General features: G+C 41.4%; 1 protein-coding gene across 4 annotated transcripts in view; it reads right to left on the bottom strand.

Moving 5' to 3' along the window:
• The window catches only part of VTI1A (vesicle transport through interaction with t-SNAREs 1A), a 286220-nt gene that overhangs the window by 11098 nt on the left and 256945 nt on the right, over positions 1-18177 (bottom strand). For 2 of the 4 annotated variants that reach the window (XM_075423758.1, XM_075423759.1), the window contains one exon: positions 1-1368. This exon is cut by the window's left edge and continues 11098 nt beyond it. In XM_075423758.1, the coding sequence (XP_075279873.1) occupies positions 1275-1368 (94 nt within the window). In that variant the 3' untranslated portion in view covers positions 1-1274. The remainder of the gene's footprint in view (positions 1369-18177) is intronic. The other 2 variants (XM_075423760.1, XM_075423761.1) reach the window with 1 other exon arrangement.

Below are 18177 nucleotides of genomic sequence, written 5' to 3'. Positions count from 1 at the left end.
GCCACTAGCTTTTTATTTCTTTGAACATGTTTCTGAAAAGATTTTACAGCTTAAGTTCAACGGCTTAAAAGTCCTCTCAATTTGTAATATTTGTAAGAGATTGCATATAATGAATTGAAAAGTTATCATGAAAATTACCACACCACCAGAAATAGACCTTTGCTGGAGTTGTAAGCTTAATTATAAGCCAAATGACCTAGACCTGTCTATGGGGGAGGCACAGCCAACAGCAAAAGAGAAACACAGCTCATTTACGCACAGGTAGATGAAACTATGATATATTATATCAGCTAAAAGCATGTATAAATTAACATTTTTACAGTTTCTGTTTAAAAAGGGGAATATCACGTCAGAATTTAATACACTAAAAATATTTCCAACATGCGGTCTCAACATAGTCAGGCCAATATTAAAAATCCAGATTTTTGTTTAATGCACTGTAATCATGTATTTGTCACCGAACTATTACTTAGGATCCCTTTTCAATCAGCAAGGAATAAATAAGTATCTTTATACATCTTCAATAAGGGCCTAGTGTGAATACTTATCAGTACGTATAACAACACTGGGAGATTTAAAACAGATCCAACAGATGGGCTGTGGTCACAACTACATTTTGGGCAAGTGATGCATCATCATGATCTTTAAAGTCGAATTGTTTTCAAGAAGCCAAAAAGAAAGTCTAATTTTTAAAACACGTTAGACAGAGAGTTGGATTCCCATCAGGTATTAAACATCATCCTAAGGTTGCTCTCTTTAAAAACTAACCACTGTTCCTAACCAGGTTACGCCTAATTCATGTTTGGGAGTTAGTCACAGCAGACAGGTTCACTTTCTACATCGTTTGGTCTCTGTTTTACTTATATTCTTTATCACAGGTCAGATACTGCTTGATATTCATACACCCCGCATAGCACAAGAAAAGTGCAAAGACCCCTCTTCCCTCACTAAACTCTGGCAACTTACAGGCTAATTGTCTGCGGTAGAATTCGACACACGTTAAGTCTTTTTATACTGGAACAAGCCCTCATCCCAACAAATATTAAGATTCTGAAAACACTCAGATAAAGACAAAACATTTAAGAAAAAATAATCAACCCCACATGCCATCAACTATGCCATCAATAATACAAAATATTTCACACCACTTGCACCTGAGTTGAATAGTGGAAAAGAGGGAGACTCTGTCAGTGCAAGAGAATGATTCATGTGACCACTTTGTCTTAATTACTCAGAACAAGCAGTTTGTGGCTGTTTAGTGAAGAACAAAGATATCAGCGTCCCCTGACAGAAAAAAAAATAGCCATCATGGTGGTGAAGATGATGATGACTGCCAGAACAACGATCAAAATCCGGTTTTGGATGATCCTGAAAAAAAGCAGAAGAGACAAAAAACCCCAGTAAATAAAACAAAATAAAGCAAAATAGCAGAATATATTAAAAAATGATACAAAGAAACACACAGATAAATATCTTGGAGAAAAGACCTGTGCCCATAAATTTAGGATTTCCTATAGCATTCTGCATATCTTGATTGGTTTATACGTGTTTCAATTTCCAATGCTTCCAAACATTTCTTTATGTAGCTGTTAAATCTGACTTTTTCATTCAGGAAAGAATTAGACTTTTCTTAAATATGCATACACATAAATACATAATAGAATAACTGAAATACATCATGTTACAATTTATTAACCTTCTAAGAGCAAATGAAATAATTAGTCCTCAGCTGATGCAATCCAAGCAGGGTGGTCTGTAATAGTAAATACTGCTACATTTTTTAAAGCCATTCTGAAATCTTCACAGCTTTTTTAATCTGAACAGAAACAATTTATTAATTTTCAAGGGATTTTACTATTAAGGTACAAGATTTCAAGGAAACACATGTCAATGAGATACTTACTTGTACTAAAACACCAAGGGAAAAATATAAAAGATAGTTTTGAAGAAAAGGATGATATAAAGAAGCAAGTGTCAAACTGTGAAGCTTATGTTGTAAAAGCATCTCCTGTCTCTGTAACATAACTTTACTTATGGTAATAGGCAAATGTTATATTTTCCATGTAGTACAAAAAAAAAAAAAGGAAATTAGTAATAATAAAAAGATGCCAGAAGTAGAAAGTACTAATATTGTTCAATCATTTGCTGGGAGAAATCCCTACGTCTAAAATCAGACACCACATTGCTTCAGATTTTGCCTGAAATTAATAGGTCAATTAAAATAATAAATCAACAAACAGTAGAATTTGAGGAATTTTATGGGAGGATTCTGGATTGCAAGAATTCAGCATTTTTCATTTTTATTCCATTCTCACAGAGGAGGAAGAATATTTTCATAGGCTTTTCATGACACAGGAACTTTTACAAAACGTATTTGTACATGAAGCATATTGTCAGAATTGGAGAAGTATAGAAAAAAAAAACAACAAACCCAACAGAACAACCCTAAGTTATATTTATTCTTCTTTTATTTTTTCTTATGCTTTTGCAAAACAAAAGAAAAGAAACCAAAACAAAACAGAGCCTTCACCAACCAAACAATGGTAAGAAAAGGTAAAATTGTGTTTTGTGAAACATCAAACCAAATACAAGGCTCCAACTTGAAGACAGAGAGTGTAATGTGTTAAAATGAGCATGTATCATGCAGAGAAAGAGAGAAGAAACTCTAGAGAGCAGAGGGGAGTTTTCCTTGGTAAATGTTTTTCATTTGGACGTGGGTGGATATACATATAAATTATATTGGAAAGTGTAACGAAAAACGCAGTTTTAACCAACTCCAGCTCTCTCCTTGCTTACCCCCCACCTAAAGAAAACGCAGTAAATGGCTGGATGCAAACTGTCACATCAGACAGACACCCTCCCCTGTGACACTCTAAAAGGACTAGCTCTCTATCCTCCTGACAGGTTACAAAATGATCACATTTGCTGACATGTCTTCCGCAAAACTGCTTTAGTGTTTGTGTCCACTTTCCTAGCAGGAGATGAATGGGCTGCTTTGTCCTCATTTATCACTTAAAGCTGAACTAAGATCTGTCTCGTTTATTTTTCCCTTCCTCACTAGAAAGGCTCAACCACAGCATTAATTCTTTTGCGATGACAGCTAATTCAAACTTAACAGGCAATATTTACTCTGCCAAAAGGATGAGGAGGAGGGAGGGATGTTTCTCACTACTTTTTTTTTTTCCCCTAAAAAAAAAAAAGTGTAGCAGGCTAACAAAATAAAGCTAATTAAGGGCTTTTGGTTCTTGTTGGTTTGCACTTCAGTTTAACACCTGAACTTACAAGCTTCTCTTTTGTGGCGGGGTGTGACATTCTCTGCCAAACACCTGATAACAAAGGAGTTGCCCAGGCAAATGCATGAAAACCAGAATATATATTTACTCACTCACCCTCATCACTCCTGAAAAGACACTCAGCAAAATTGAAACTCAGCAGTGAAATAGATTAAAAGCATGAAAACTCTTAAAACATTCAGCCTTAAGTAATACACAGTGCAGCTGGCTTGACAACCATTTTATTTGTGGGATGTGGGCCCCAAGGCATCCATAATGCTAATTTACAAAGGATTAACTGTGAGTGAAACTCGCTTAATCTAACACATAGTTAGGAAGAGGCATACATAACATACTGAGTGTTTAATTCAACTCCTCCTATCTCTGGCCCACTGAAAACACATCTCATCGTCTGAGACTTAAGTGAAAGAAAAATTTAAAAAAGCACCAAATCCCCCAAATGCTTTATTTTTAATACTCTGGCAGTACACACCCATTTGCAAGATTATTTAATCAGTGTCCACGTCTCTAAAATCCTCGTCAAGAGAACACTGAGCGAGGCATGCTGCCACCTGTATCTGCTAATTGAAGGTTCACTTACGGTGTGAATCTAGGAAATACATATCAAAGTTCAATTTCTAGGAATCTGAATTAGTCTGCACAGTGCAGCAAAAGCATATCATATTAAAAGGAACAAATTAATCATGAAATAGGATGGATGTTATCAACAGACTCCTACACTGAAGCATTATACACTTTTAATATTCAAGCCCACAGTTAAAAGATTAATTTTATATCTTTAGAAAAAGAGTAACATCGAGTTTTACTGTTGTACTTTCAACTGAGCAAGCAAAATTAAACTAACTGCAAACTGCCAGAAGGATGGGGCTATGAGGAGAACGGCAGAGCCATTTGGTAGCAGCAGGACAGTCTTGAGGAAGGCGCAGCAAGCCGTGCATGTTGGAGTCCGAGCCTGGGAGCTGCTGCTCAGACAGAGAACAAAATTCTGGGTGTCAGCACATTTCAGATCTGAAAGTCAACAGGCAAGGGCGACCCTTGAGAGTAAAGAAAAAATCAAGGCAAAAGGGGGTTTTGAGTGATCCAAGACAGTCAAGCCAGCTCACAGTGGTAGAACAATGGTTGGCATTGGCAGGACCCATCTGTAGGGAAGCCTATAGTACTGTCACAGCCAGACACCGCCAGTGGGTATTGCTCTAGGCAAAGCATCAAGGAATTTAAGTGGGGGAGGGAGCGATAATACCAAAGGAGAAGAAAACGGGGCCTAACATTTGCTACAAAAAAATCCCAAAGGCTAACATGCTCGCAAGAAGCAGATGATAGTCTTTTATCTCCATTGCACCTTAAATTCAACAAAATCTGGTGAATGAGGAAGCCCAGATTCTTCTTTGAAAATGCAAAGCATGTTTACAGGGTAAATAATTTAAGAAAGAATATATACTTGAAAGAAGACACCCATTGAAACATCCATGGCTAAAATGCCTGAAGGCAAAAACTTGTGCATTTGCATGCTGCATTTTATTAAGTTAGCACACTGTAGCTTTAAAAGAATGCATGGCCAAATTAAGAGGAATGTGTGACTGAAACATCAAGGATTCCTCCAGTTTACATTATGAATCATAGCGCTGTTGATATGAGATGAATTAACCATTTAGTCGATGCAGCTTAGGTACTGAATTCACACCAAGTTCTGCTGGAGCCCGGCGCGCTGGAGCTCGTTAACAGCCAATGTCTACTGTTCCTTTCATACTCGAAACTCTAAGAGCACAAGGGGTCATTCTACTTTGAGTTAGAAGAGACGAAAAATCTGAGCTTTTAAATGAGTTCCGTCTAGTTTATCATGGACAGCAGCCCAAAACATTTGGGTGCAAAACCACTCAGAAGCAGTAACTAAAGCAGAAGCGAGGGTAACATTAACCAGCGCACGGGAAGAGCACGCTGGACTGACACGCCAGGCTATGGACGTAGAAAGCGCATCCTGCTCCCCTGGAGTTTCCTTCTGCTCCTCCTTTCCCAGAGCCTTGGCCTCTGCTGACAGTGCCAAACCTCTGACCAGGGTCCCTCCAGCCAGCGCTGACTTTGAGAGCTGATGAAGGACGCTGTCTGCTTTTGGGGATTGCCTCTCCGATGCACATGGTGACTGATGTCCCTGGAAAACCAGATCTCCACCCTCCTGCCATGGCAGAAGTTGGGCTGCCTTTCCACATTTCAGAATGCAGAATGATTCGCTCCTCTCCGTAGTTTCACACACACACACACACACACACACACACAATGGGTCTAACTCTGTTTATGACATGTTTAGATCTGCTCCGTATAAACAGAAAGCAGTTCCCCAACAAGCTTTTGCAAACCTTACATTAAGGATGCCAACCGTGTTTAAACCTCTTTACAAAACGGCATTCATTAGCAGGGGAGTGCACGACATGTATATGGGTTCAGCCTGATGTCTTGCACATGTCTTAGTGCCTGATTGACCAGCATTGAATAATGATGCCTTGCCATTAAGCACTGATGGTACAATAACAATTGTCATGAAAATTAGCAATCACGGTAACATGTTAACAAAATACGGGATATAAACGAACCAGTGCAGACTCTGGGTGCATAAAGAGTTTTGTGTCCTCAACATGAAATAATGAAGACTACAAATAAAATACTGCAAAAATTTCTTACCGAAGCTCAACTCTGACACTGATACAAATAAAAAAAACACAAATGGCTTGGGGGACCAGTTAGCACGCATTCATTACAGAGCTTTATTCTTAAAGAAAGCATCTTGAAAAATAGTGTCCTCAAGAACACAGAGTGATTGATGACGGAGCACTGTCCAACAGTGTTTCACTGTAATACATGTATTTAAGCTTTAACTAGAAGTGATTCCTATCAAGTTTACCGGGCAGAAAGGCTTGTTCTCTGTATACAAGACTACATTTTAAATGGTCACTTTGAATATTTGGCTGTTGCATTTTTGGGGGCCCTTTTATTTGTGATTGGCAGTTTTTGCTAACATGAAAGAAACTCAGTGCATGCAGACCAGTGGTAAGTGATTTTTAAGTGCCCAATATTCACGTGCAAATCAGCAGATTCAAACAAAAACAAAGTGTCAGTCTAGCCACATAGGCAAATACATACCAGGCAAAACTAAATGTGAATTTAAAGTAATATAGCTATACTCAGATACCTTCTGGACAGACACCATTATTACTATACGTAAGGACATCCTTGTTACAATATATCAGGAGTTTTCAAATGGAAGCACTAGACTCCACACAGGGGAATAAAATGATATGATTGGTAAAGCAAAGTCTCAGATACATAATGAAAAATCTGTAAGTTCAGGGTATCTGGGGGCTGTTCAAGTAACTATTCATCTTTCCCATCTTTAGGTTTAAGAATGCTTTTGTTAAATAAAAGCAACTCAAAAGAACTAGACAGGCTGTGGCAAAACATAAAGACATGGCAACCTACTGAAATAAAAGAGTAAGAAAGCCCTGCCTAGCAAAATTACAGCTGGTTGGAAGTATCAGACTCGAGACATTTTTCATCATTAACAACTGAAATTAGCAAACATAAATATCAGGGAAAAAATATCTGCATGAGTTGCATACAGCTCCTTGGCCCTCTTCTAGCTGACCTTGGAAAAAGTGAAGAATTTGGAAAATACGCAAGTTTTTTTTCCTTTCCCCCACCCCAAACTCTGAAATTAAATCCAAGTTCTTTGTGTTCTCATGGCAGAGGAACTGATTACATTGTAATTGACATTGTATATTCAAAGGTGAAAAGGCTTTGGGGGTGGTGGGGAGGTGATGGGACCCCCAATGGCTTACTTCATGCCAAAAAGGCCATGCTGCCTGGGCCCCACCTCCAGCCTGGAGACAGGCCAGTCCCAGCAGGAGCCTATTTCGTGTTCCCTGAATTCCTCCCCAAAGGAGCCTCTTCTTCCCTTATGGACAGGGGCTCTAGCTCATTACGTGCAAGACCTTGGGAAAATCCATTAAAAATCGCTGAAAACTGAGCAGATAGTGAAATTAAAGCCTCAAAAATGGAGAAATGGAGAACAAAAACCGGTGTCATTTTTCTAGCTGCCTAGCAGGGTTTTTTGGAAGAGACAGGCCATACAAGGTGCCTAAGATATTGTTGATAGTGCTGAGCAGTTGTGCAGTGCTATATCCTCTAGGTTTAAAGTTCGGTCTTAAGGACGGGGGCTGTCTACTTGTAATAACATGGATACCAATCTCTAGTTATAATATTACACTCAAACCACATCAATGTGTTTCCACCTGGGCCCTGAATGAAAGAATGAGTCATGTAATAACAGGTGCAGGGAGGTAGTCACACTATCCAGCTTGAAACATCTAAATTATATCTAGCTAATCTCTCTCAGCTCCCCACGTATATAAGATAGAGTCCTGCTCAACTGCCTTCTCTTTTTCCTGGCTATATATGCATCCCAGGAGAACTAGTCAGTTAAGTTAGCTGGCTAGTTTAGGTGCCTACAGATTAAGGATGAATATCCCTCAGAGCTTGAACGTGAGGCCCAAGCCAGAAAGCTTGCTAGCTCTGAAGGCAAAAACATACAGGAAAGGCGTTATCATATTGTAAAGTGTCTGTAATCTCCCATTAATCAGAAATATTGCAGAGATTAAACCCACCCGTAAAGCAGAAGATGTTAATCAATAATTAGCCAGTAAATACCTTGATTCATCATCTCCCTTTAATGAAATTCTGACTGGAATCAAATATACTTCTCCTTTGACAGTTTTTCTGGAGGAGTGAGAGATAGGAGAGACATCCCTCTGTGGGATGAATGCCTCCTGGAATGTGGTGGGCTTCATTGGCTCAAGGAACTATGTTTTTACCTTGCTGTGTCATCTTCTGACAATTTTGACAAAAATTCAAAATTATTTTTATGATAGCTGACAGTTAAAATACTTATTGAGATACCTAATCTATAATTGAAGTCTTGCAATATGTTCCAAATGTAACAAAACCATACGAACAGCACTGGAGTATGGTGATATCTGGTAGCCATCAGGAAGATCAGAGCTTGCATGAGTCTTGTCTCCAGGACCGCCAGTCTCCGGAGGTGCACATTCTACCCAGGTGATCACTGGCGTCTGGGGGCAGCGAGGAGGGACAGGGTGGCATAGGAGGGAGAGAGATCTACAGCAATGACTGGAAGGCAAGCGCATGCAGACTGCAGCATGCAAACTGCAAGCACAAGGAAAGCCTGAACGAAGGCCTCATGGACATGGGACCTAGGATAAAAAGGCAAAAGAGAAGGGTACTGTACCTCTTCCGCTAGCTCAGATTTTAGTAGTTGCTTAGTTTTAAAGCATCCGGGAAGGCAATTCTGAAGGATGAGAAGTATCCTTCTGCTGATGAGAGACCCTGACAGGGAACTTTTCTCTGCACAGTTGTGATGCAACTTCAGCTTTCTCCTGTCTCCGTATCCACTCCTTCCATGGAGGGAACCAGTTAGATTATTACTGTCATTAGGAGGAACCGCGGGTGGCTTCCAGGGCCACGGAAACTCTCCAGCCAAAACTGGAGGGGGATTAATTCATTTCATGCAAAGCAGAGGCAACACCAGATCTCATTGGCAAGTCTAAATGAAGATCACGTGCGCAGTGGCAACTGCGAGTGGAAGGAGGCAAGGTTGTTTTAATCTCCAACCAGCCTTTCTCAGGGTACTGAAGTATCAAGAAGAACAAATCACACATTTAGTCACCTGAGCATGACTAAGAACCATAGGCCTTAGCAAACATTACAGGCGCTTTAGAAAGAGCTCTGAGGGAGGGTGGATAGCCCAGCTGTCAGCGTCATGGCATTCTTCAGCACACTGGCTGCATGAAGCCCTGCTCCCCAAACGGTTAGCAGGAGAAAGAAGCCCCAACCCCAACCCCCTCGTCAGCACTCAAAGCTAAAGCAATTACTTCTCCAGCAGAAGAAATGTATGCAAGCTACAAAATGACAAGAACATACATGATCGCACATTTGCTTTTATGATAAATATGGTTAAATTTACATTCTGTGCAATTTAAAGAAACCAAAAATGTCTAACGTCGGCACTTCATCAACTTTCATAAACATTAGAACTCACTAAAACATATATCTTCAACAGATGGAAGAGAGCAACATCTTTCGCCCTGCTTCGCTTTAATTAATGACTAATCTACAGCTTTTGGGTGTGAGGAAGCTGGAGACTGGACACAAACACTTTGCTTGCATTATTTTCCCCTGATCACCTCATCCCGTTATATCCCCATATTTGACTGGGCGTCTTTGTGTATGGCAAGTTTTCTGCAATTGTCTTAACAATGTTGACCTCTTTTGTAAAAACCTGAAGGCATCTGCAGCAATTGTTGCTGAAGATGTGCTATCCAAAATGTTACCATTTCATGGCACTTCTTGAATGATAGAATAGATTTTTTTTTGGTATATATTCATTTTTTTCAAATGCTATAAAAGAAAGGAAAACAATCATGGCTAAGGCCATTTGTGAGATGGCATTAAAAGAGCCTACTCTGAGACAGATAAAAATAATGAGAATCTTTCTGTCAAGAAGGATTTAGAAAATATCACTAGCATTATTAAAATTTAATTTTTTACTGTGCTTTTTGGTTCCCCCTTTTCCAGTGATAATGAGCAGGACTGCACACCTCCACATTGCTAGTACTTGTTTTGAGCAATAAATTCAGCCTTCCAGTCTGAAGACATTTCAGACAACAATTTTGACTGCTATAGGCTTATTTTTCAACCTGTTCTGTGCTTTGAGTCTTCCTATAAAAACCAGTTCATAAGCTAATTTTCCACAAGGCCAGTGGAACAAATAAAAATCAATTTTTGCCCAACTGGTTCAGAGAAAACCTGGGAATAGTGAAGACAGAACAGTGAAAAATAAAAAGAATCGATGTATTCACAAATGGTTTACCTGATAGAGAACTATCAAATTAGTTGACAGGAGATACTTGCCACTATTAGAGTATTTTCTTTTCAGCATGTTACAGTATTTCTATTAGGGGAGCAGAAATGCCTCTACTTTGTTATGACCTCAGACACCTCAGTTTAATAACCATGCTGAGCCTCCATGCATTCTGTAAAACTACGGGGCACAAAGTCAAAGTGCAAGAGCACCTGCAGATCTTGCAACCAGAGGGACCTGCAAGCCCAACCTGGCTTAGAGCGGGTGCAAGTTTTCGTGATCTCGTGGAAGGAGGGAAGATTCCTCTCAGTGAAAACAGGGAGACATTCATGACCTCAGGCCAACCTCGTCAAGAAGAATTTGGTCCATCAAGAAAGGCAAAAATCGTAAAACACTGCCCAGACTTCCCTCCCCACTTAAAAAAACAAATGTTCAGGAGCATGCTGAAGAGTAAGTAGTTTAATATCTCTTGGGAGAGCAGAATACAAATTTCTCCAAAGATGGGAATCCTTTTCGTAGACTTCAAAACTTTCAGAATCCCAAGTACAACTCAGGGCACAGACGCTAACATCGTGGCCCAATGCATTTCATCATCTTCTCCACTAATTGGGCAAGCATTTTTGGAACGGTGATACTGAGAAGGGACTGGATAGGTGTTCATGCCTGTCTGCAGCCAGAAAAATACGTCTGGAAAGCTGACTGAAGAACAGAATCTGCTTTTTCATACAAATTAACCACAGACCTGTGGAAATAAACCAAATTTATAATTTACAAGCTTAAAGACTGAGGATGCTATTTTTAAGTAGCTGTAATCTTCACCCTAGTACGTAGCATTTTATACACTCCTTCATTTTTATGAGTTGGCATTAAAATGTGACTCATTTTAACAGAAAAAAAGGATTAAGTATGTCACTCTGAAGTAAAGCTGCATATTACCTATTTAAAAATATTATAACACACCACGGAGACATCCTTTCTTGGACCAAACAAAACATTACTCAATAAAGAAATGACACAAAATACAAAATATTCAGCAGAGGAAGGGTATTTGGAGTTAAGCAGTTTCACTGCCAATAAACAGCATCATAATAAATAGCGTGCATGTAGAAAAAAAGAATACCTGTTCTTCACTATTTGAGATGTAACACCTTAGTATGGGAAACTACTAAAGATACTACTCATCCACTAAGTACGTACAGGGAGAAACTAAAAACCACACATTTTGATTCTGAATCTCTTACAACTGATGCTAATTTGCTTATGATATCTGCCCGATGTAGAGCTAATCTTCTGTAAATTAACTCCTAATGCTGTCTGAAATAATCCTCTTAATGCTGGTCTGTCTTGAGTACTTTATATCAAACACCATGAAATACACAAACATATACAAGGCATACAGCATCTGTAGTGCTGTTGGTTGCTCTCGAATATTTGCTGTGATGCAAGCGTGGTGCAGAGCCGGTGCCCTGGGGAGAGCACAGGGTCGCGGTGCTCTGGCTGTCCCCTTCAAAGGGGAACAGTCACCAGCGCTGTGGCCCACCGGCTCCTGGCCGCCGGGGAGAAGTGGAGGCTCTTTGCCTCCTTACAAAATGGTGCAGGGAGGTGCAGCTCCACAGTCGAAAGCTCCCACCTCCAGCAGTACATGACAATGAGAAAAAGTAAACGGTTCAGGCTTTGAGATTTCCGAATGACAAGATTTGTGTTAAACAGCACTAATTATCAGCTGGAAGCCTAATCTGATAACTGGTTTGAAAAGATAGAGGCAGACAATTTTGTTTCTTCAGACAAGGAAAATATTTTTAAGGGTGTTGCTTCGGCACCAGCCAGCTTAATTATTACTGTCAGTGTGCTAACTCTATATTCAAAAATATATTTTTTCTGCTAAATCCACCGGAACAACTTTCTCCCCCAACATTAATTTAATGACGCAGCCGAAAACCTAATTGATATTGGTGAGCAATGCAATTCCAACACATTATTTTCTCGGTTTTTGAAACATAAATGGCAGGCACAACTTTGACTGAATGGACCTCTTTATGTTTTAACAGGCGGTTTATTGGCCCAGACTCCAACGTATAACAAGCACAATAGCCAAAGCAATACATTTTTAATTGAAAAATTCATGTATTTTTACTACGAAAGTGACTCAAATAATAAGTAACTTTGTCAGGTAAAGGGCTTTTAAAACAATTTTTATATATGGAATGTTGTTTAGAAATTATATTCTCACCACAGCAAGCACTTATAGGAGGCTGTAAAAAGAAAAAATATGTATTGTTTAAATCATACTTTATTGGAGCTTGCTTTTTTAATATATTAAAGAACAGACAAAGCACAGTGATCAGTGAGCTGTATGTGTCCAACAGCCCTTCAAGAGCCTTGTGGAAAAGCATAAAACAAGCAGTGATACAATCCTTTGCCAAACACTGTCATAAATTTTTTATTTGGCAGCTAACATTCTCACTAGTTTTCTTGGCAGCAATTGGGACCTTTAGCAAGAAAGGTGCAGGAGAAAAATACCTTGTTTAGAGATGTTTTCAACACTTTCTGGGATTTTTCAGAACTTCTGCCTGCAGCACATTTTACAACCACAGTCTCCAGTCACCTGATGAGTAGGTGGTGGTTTCAAACTTTTTTCTTTTTTTTTTTTTTTTTAATATAGACAGCCTACTACCTCCCTCTGGCCTTCAGCCTAGGATGTGAGCGTGGAGGGGGGCTGTACGTGTTCCACAGAGATACAAGTGGTTGCTCCTCTCTGTCTAGACAAAAAAACTTGAAAATAATATCAGAATGTACCTTTCGTTGCTCCTGATACTATCTGTATCTTCTTCCCGGATGACAGAGCTAAATGAAAGGCAAACATGTGCTGATCACTTTTGCATTTTTCTTGGGAGATCTCTGCAGCAAAGCTGGTCACAGGTGCAGCTACCCTGGTCAGCCGGCGGACGGCCTCAAAAACAGAATCGCGAAGCAGATTTCTGCACCTAGACCCGCTCTTCCAGGGGCTTTTTGTTTTGTTTTCTTTTTAGAAAAAGATAGACTAAGCTTGACATCCGATGCAGAGCCTTGCTCCGTGCAGCTGGACGGGCTGAGGCATGGCCGTGCCCGCAAGGCTGCGGCTCCAGCAGCGCTGCGGCCTGGGCCGTACTGGGCGGAACTACACAGCGGGGGCTCTCACCAGTTCACTTGCAGAGCAGACGTTTTACATTTTGGCATTTCGTGGTTTCAGAACAGAAGTAAGATGAACCTATTTCACACCTCGGCAAGTCCCTCCCCAACTTTCACAGTATATATGCGTACGCTTCAGCCCTTTGCATGGAGGGAAGCAGTTTGCCTTAGGCAGCTGCGGGCCAGGCAAAGCACGTTTCCCTCACTTGCCTCAGCTCTGCAAGGCTGGGCGGCACAGGCGGCTCCACCGACCAGGTCAGCCCAGGCAGGGACTGCGTCACCGCCCTCACGAGCCAAGCGGCCCCGGGCCGGGCCGGGCCCGCGCAGACCCCTAGCGGCGGCCGAGCAGGCCGCAGCCGCCCCGCACCGGCCCGGCCCGGCCCCGAGGCGGCGGGGACGCCGCGCCAGCTGCCAGCCGGCGGCCGCGGGTGCGCGGGCAGGCAGGCAGGCAGGCGGGGAGAGGCCCGCGGCCTTGGTGCCGCCGCCCGCCATCGCGCCGCCCCGGGCCGGGGAGCCGCTCCCTCGGCATTGCCCTAAGCACCCTGACCGCTTTTCACTTCCAGCTGAGCTATTTTTTGCCTTTCTTAGGAGCAACAAGAAATTCCTCTCTCCTCGCCACTATTTCATTTCACTTCAAAACTGACGGGCGTAATTACGTGACACGGCTCGAGCTAATCTCCGAAGGCGGCTACACGCAGCAGCAGCCCATCGGGAAGCGACCGAGCGACGCGATGTTACAGGCAGCAAAACACACGCGCGACGCACACACCACACGGTCGACAACAAGTCGTGAATCGCTGGCGGAGGGCTAGGACAGGCTCCGCAGGCTGCACCAGCCAGCGGAAAGACGCCTCAGACTTCAGCGGGCTTTGGGTCCCACATCTGCAAAGGAGATCAAGAGACGGGGCTTTCGCCCAGCGCCGTGAGAGCTCGGCGCCCTGGTCCTGCTCTCGGGGACACCATTTCAAATCAAGCGGTACTCGGCGCTGTCGTAACCCCGCACATCTGTGTCAGACCCCGTGTTGCAAGGGCGGACTCCGCGCCAAGAATGCAAAACAGATGTTGCCTTCCCAATGTTTGCTTGTTGTCATTTAAGTTGTTTTCGCGGGGTTCTGCTTTCATTCTGGTGAGCGGAACAGGTCGACAGGACTCTTCAGCGGGCAGACTGGAGGGACGCTTCTGCGTCTTCCTTTTTATTTTGCGAATCTGCATAGGCTTTGAGTTACGACCGGGGTTTTTTTATTTTTCTTAAAGCTTCATTTGAGCTATGCTCTTCCCTTGGGGCAAAGCGAAAGGTAGCTATTTCTGGATGGGAAAACGGGCTTTTGTGAACAGCAAAACTGCATCACCAAACAGCTTAAGAAAAAGATTTTTTGAAGTTATTTTATACTACTCTTTTAAGAGGAAACAGGGATAAATATACCTTTTTTGCATGTTGACTCATTAACAAATTTAGCAATAAACACTTTGTAATTAAGTCCACTAGCTTACTGCTGTCCAGAAGTTTCTCAACGCTCTCTGCACAGAAGGTTTTGCAAAACGTAGAACTAAGAAACGGTGAAGGCAAATCCCAACAGCTTGCTCAAGCAAATCTAGCCGAGGCTTAAACTCACTTCTGAGCACTGAAATTTGAGATGCCGTATCAAATAAGCAGCTCTTTTTCCCCAAAGAGAAGAAACTGGGTGTAGCTAACCTAGAGCATAATAGGTTTATTCTCATTCACAAAACAGGAATTACTTTATGGCCCCAAAGTAAAGCTAGTGCAGAAATATACTGGCAGATTTGCTGCAGATGTGTGTTGTGACACGTATGCAGGGAATCTGCTATTAATCACATGCTAAGATTTTAATATTATGCAGGGTAATGCAGGCAATCATTATGGTGAAGGTTCTGGATTCATAAAAGCCTAACCCACAAATGGGTCTTTTAAATTTAATACATTTAAGCTCACTCTCATGCTGCACCAGTTGAATTCTCTGATTCACCCACCCCTGCTCCCCACTACATACATTTATTTCAGTATCTCTTGTGCGTTTGTTTTTGTGCTTGTGCTCCACTTCTTTTCTTGCAACACATGACAGTTGCTGGGGAAAGCGCAGCTTTTCAGTTCTCCCGTTTACCAGACTATGACAGGAATGTTCTTCCTAGAGGGGCTGTTTGTGAGACCCCTGGACACGTACCTAGCACGGAAAAAAGGTCTGGCTCAAATGCTGGAAAAGCCATCCTTCACCTGAAGCCTTCAAATTTTGTGTCCGAACACAACTAGAACCTACGTAGCCATACCCGGGCTAAGATTACTACGGACAATTATACCGTGGAAATGCATTATTCTGACAAAGCAATCAATCACGTTATTTCTCACAATTTCAGTTCACCCCTAAAATTTTCCTTACCTCCAAAGCCAGCTGGATATTATATTACTAAAGCTGTTGAAAGGGTGTAACACTAACCATGAAGCCAAAGGCCACTAAAACTATGCAATGCATAAATTTTTATTGTTTGCTCAGCATTGAAATCTCATTAGGGCTCATAACTCATTGGCACACTGCAAACATTTGCATCTGCTGATCATGAGAACTTAGATGGAATGTACACCTTTGGCTAATTTACTTTATATGTTTTTAGATGAGACCGTGTGTGTTGCTTTTTATTTACTTTTTAAAAAGTCCTTATGCGGTTGTCAGTTGAATGTCCACTTTTTAAACTAAACACATTAAAACTTCCATTTGCAGTTTCTCAAGGTTGTTCTGTTGCCAGCAATGTTCACGATCATCATTTTACAAAAGCTTCATTTGACTTAGTATTCAGGACAATCACTGTTTGAAAACTGTGCCCCATAGAGCATTTTGCTTCATTCATCCTTTCTGCTTTATGCAGTCACATTTTAATTAGATTAAAATTTGTCCTCCAATTAGCTTTCATTAAAGTTTATAGATTACAGCAAAAATCTCCACTGAGTTGTGCTTCAAAACTGTGCCTAAAGTTTAAAATTAAATATCTGTGCAAATGAAGTGATTATGAAGATTATTACTATGCAAAAAACATCAGTCGCTTTTTGGTTTACTTATACATTTAGCTCTGTAATTTATTTTGCCGACTTCAATACCTCTGTGCTCTCCAGAGTAGCCATCATAATAATACCTTACAGTTACAGGATACCTTTCACCCCTAAGGATCCTTAGGGGCCCGATTCTGCCATCCTCACGCACACCAGGGGTCCTGCTGAAGTCTCTGACACTATTCGAGCAAGTGATACTTGCTGCACGTGAACCAGAACCCAGCTGCAGGTCAAATCCTGCTTTCAGGTACCCACGCAGCATTACTGTGGATTCACGCAGCTCAGAACGCAAACCAGATATGAACATTATGTAAAAAGTCCTGTCACCTGCTTCTGGGTGAGATGCGGCAGCTGTTTAACGGCTCATGGTTACAAGACTCACCTCTTTAAATGAGGGTGTGAAGACAGATACTTCCCCCCCTCTCGCCCAGTTAAAACTGCAGAGAAAACTGAGAATAATTACCCAAAGAGGAAACGACTCAGTAGGACACTGGGGCTGGGGCTGCATCTCTCCTGTCACTCATGTCTTCAGATGCAACATTGCCAAGTATCGGATGCCCAGTTGCTAATACCTCCTGCACATGCAAATTTACTATGTGCTGAAGGCAATATAAAGTTTACAGTTCGCCAGGCTGATCCTACAACCAGAGCAGACATTTATTCTGGAGCAATCTCTCAGTGGAACACATGGGACTCCGTGTCGGAGCAGAGCTCCACAGAAATGGATCTGTTTGCAGGAAATTCTCTTCCAATAGCAAGAGCTATAAATATATACACATATTAAAAAAAAAAAAAAAGAGAGATGCAGCCATCATCTTAAAACTAAAAATAGAGACACTTGGGTTACAAAAACAGGGACCTGTCTTTGCTCTAGCAGCATATTTCGGATAGGAGGAACACAGTTAAAAACAAATATTTTACCACCAATGAAATGTAGTTCACAAGCATGAGAGAACAATTTCAGCAAAATGCAGGAGTGGAAAAAGCAGTCTTTCCTATTTTTCATGTGCTAATTGGTTGAATAATCATTAGTAAATCTTCACACCACCAAGATAACTAGCATTATTCCCACTTAGCAGATGGCAAAACTAAAGTTTAAGGGTGTCAAAGGCTAGAGGGGAGTTTATAGCTTAAATGTTCTGACTCCAAGCCCTGTACTCAAGCCAAGACCATGTTTCCAAGATGCAAAGCATCCAGCAGCAATACTAATTTTAGGAGTCATGCTCAGGTCTGTCCCTTCCTCCCCCTGCTCCCACCTCCTCTCGGTGTTCATTTCTGACATCGCATTGAAGCATGCCAACCTCAGTTGTGCTGATTCAACAACTTGTGGGCCCATGTGATGAATCAGATCAAGCAATTGATCCAGGATAAAAAAAGAAAAAGAAAAAAAAAAGAGGGTGGGAGAGGAAAGCTATTTTGCACTTGATCAATTCCATTTCAAGACATCGACTGGAGAACTGACATGCCCATGAAAAAGAGAAAGCAGCTGGATGCAGCATAGAGGCAGGAGCGAGCATTTTTGGGAGCAGGAGACGCTGCTGCTGGTTTTGTACCACAGAACTGAGGTCCAAACCATTCTGAAATCATTCCACTTTCTTGTGTTAACTCTTCTGTATCTCTCCTTCTTTTTACCTTCCTTTGCCTCCTTTGTTCTCAGGAAGACCGTACCTACTCCATACTACCCTTGCACAACAAAGTTGCAAAAGGCAATTCAGAAACTGGAAGTATTTCAC

This window comes from Opisthocomus hoazin, chromosome 6 (assembly GCF_030867145.1).
Source record: "Opisthocomus hoazin isolate bOpiHoa1 chromosome 6, bOpiHoa1.hap1, whole genome shotgun sequence".
NCBI lineage: Eukaryota > Metazoa > Chordata > Aves > Opisthocomiformes > Opisthocomidae > Opisthocomus > Opisthocomus hoazin.
This window is presented reverse-complemented; position numbering and strand designations above follow the sequence as displayed.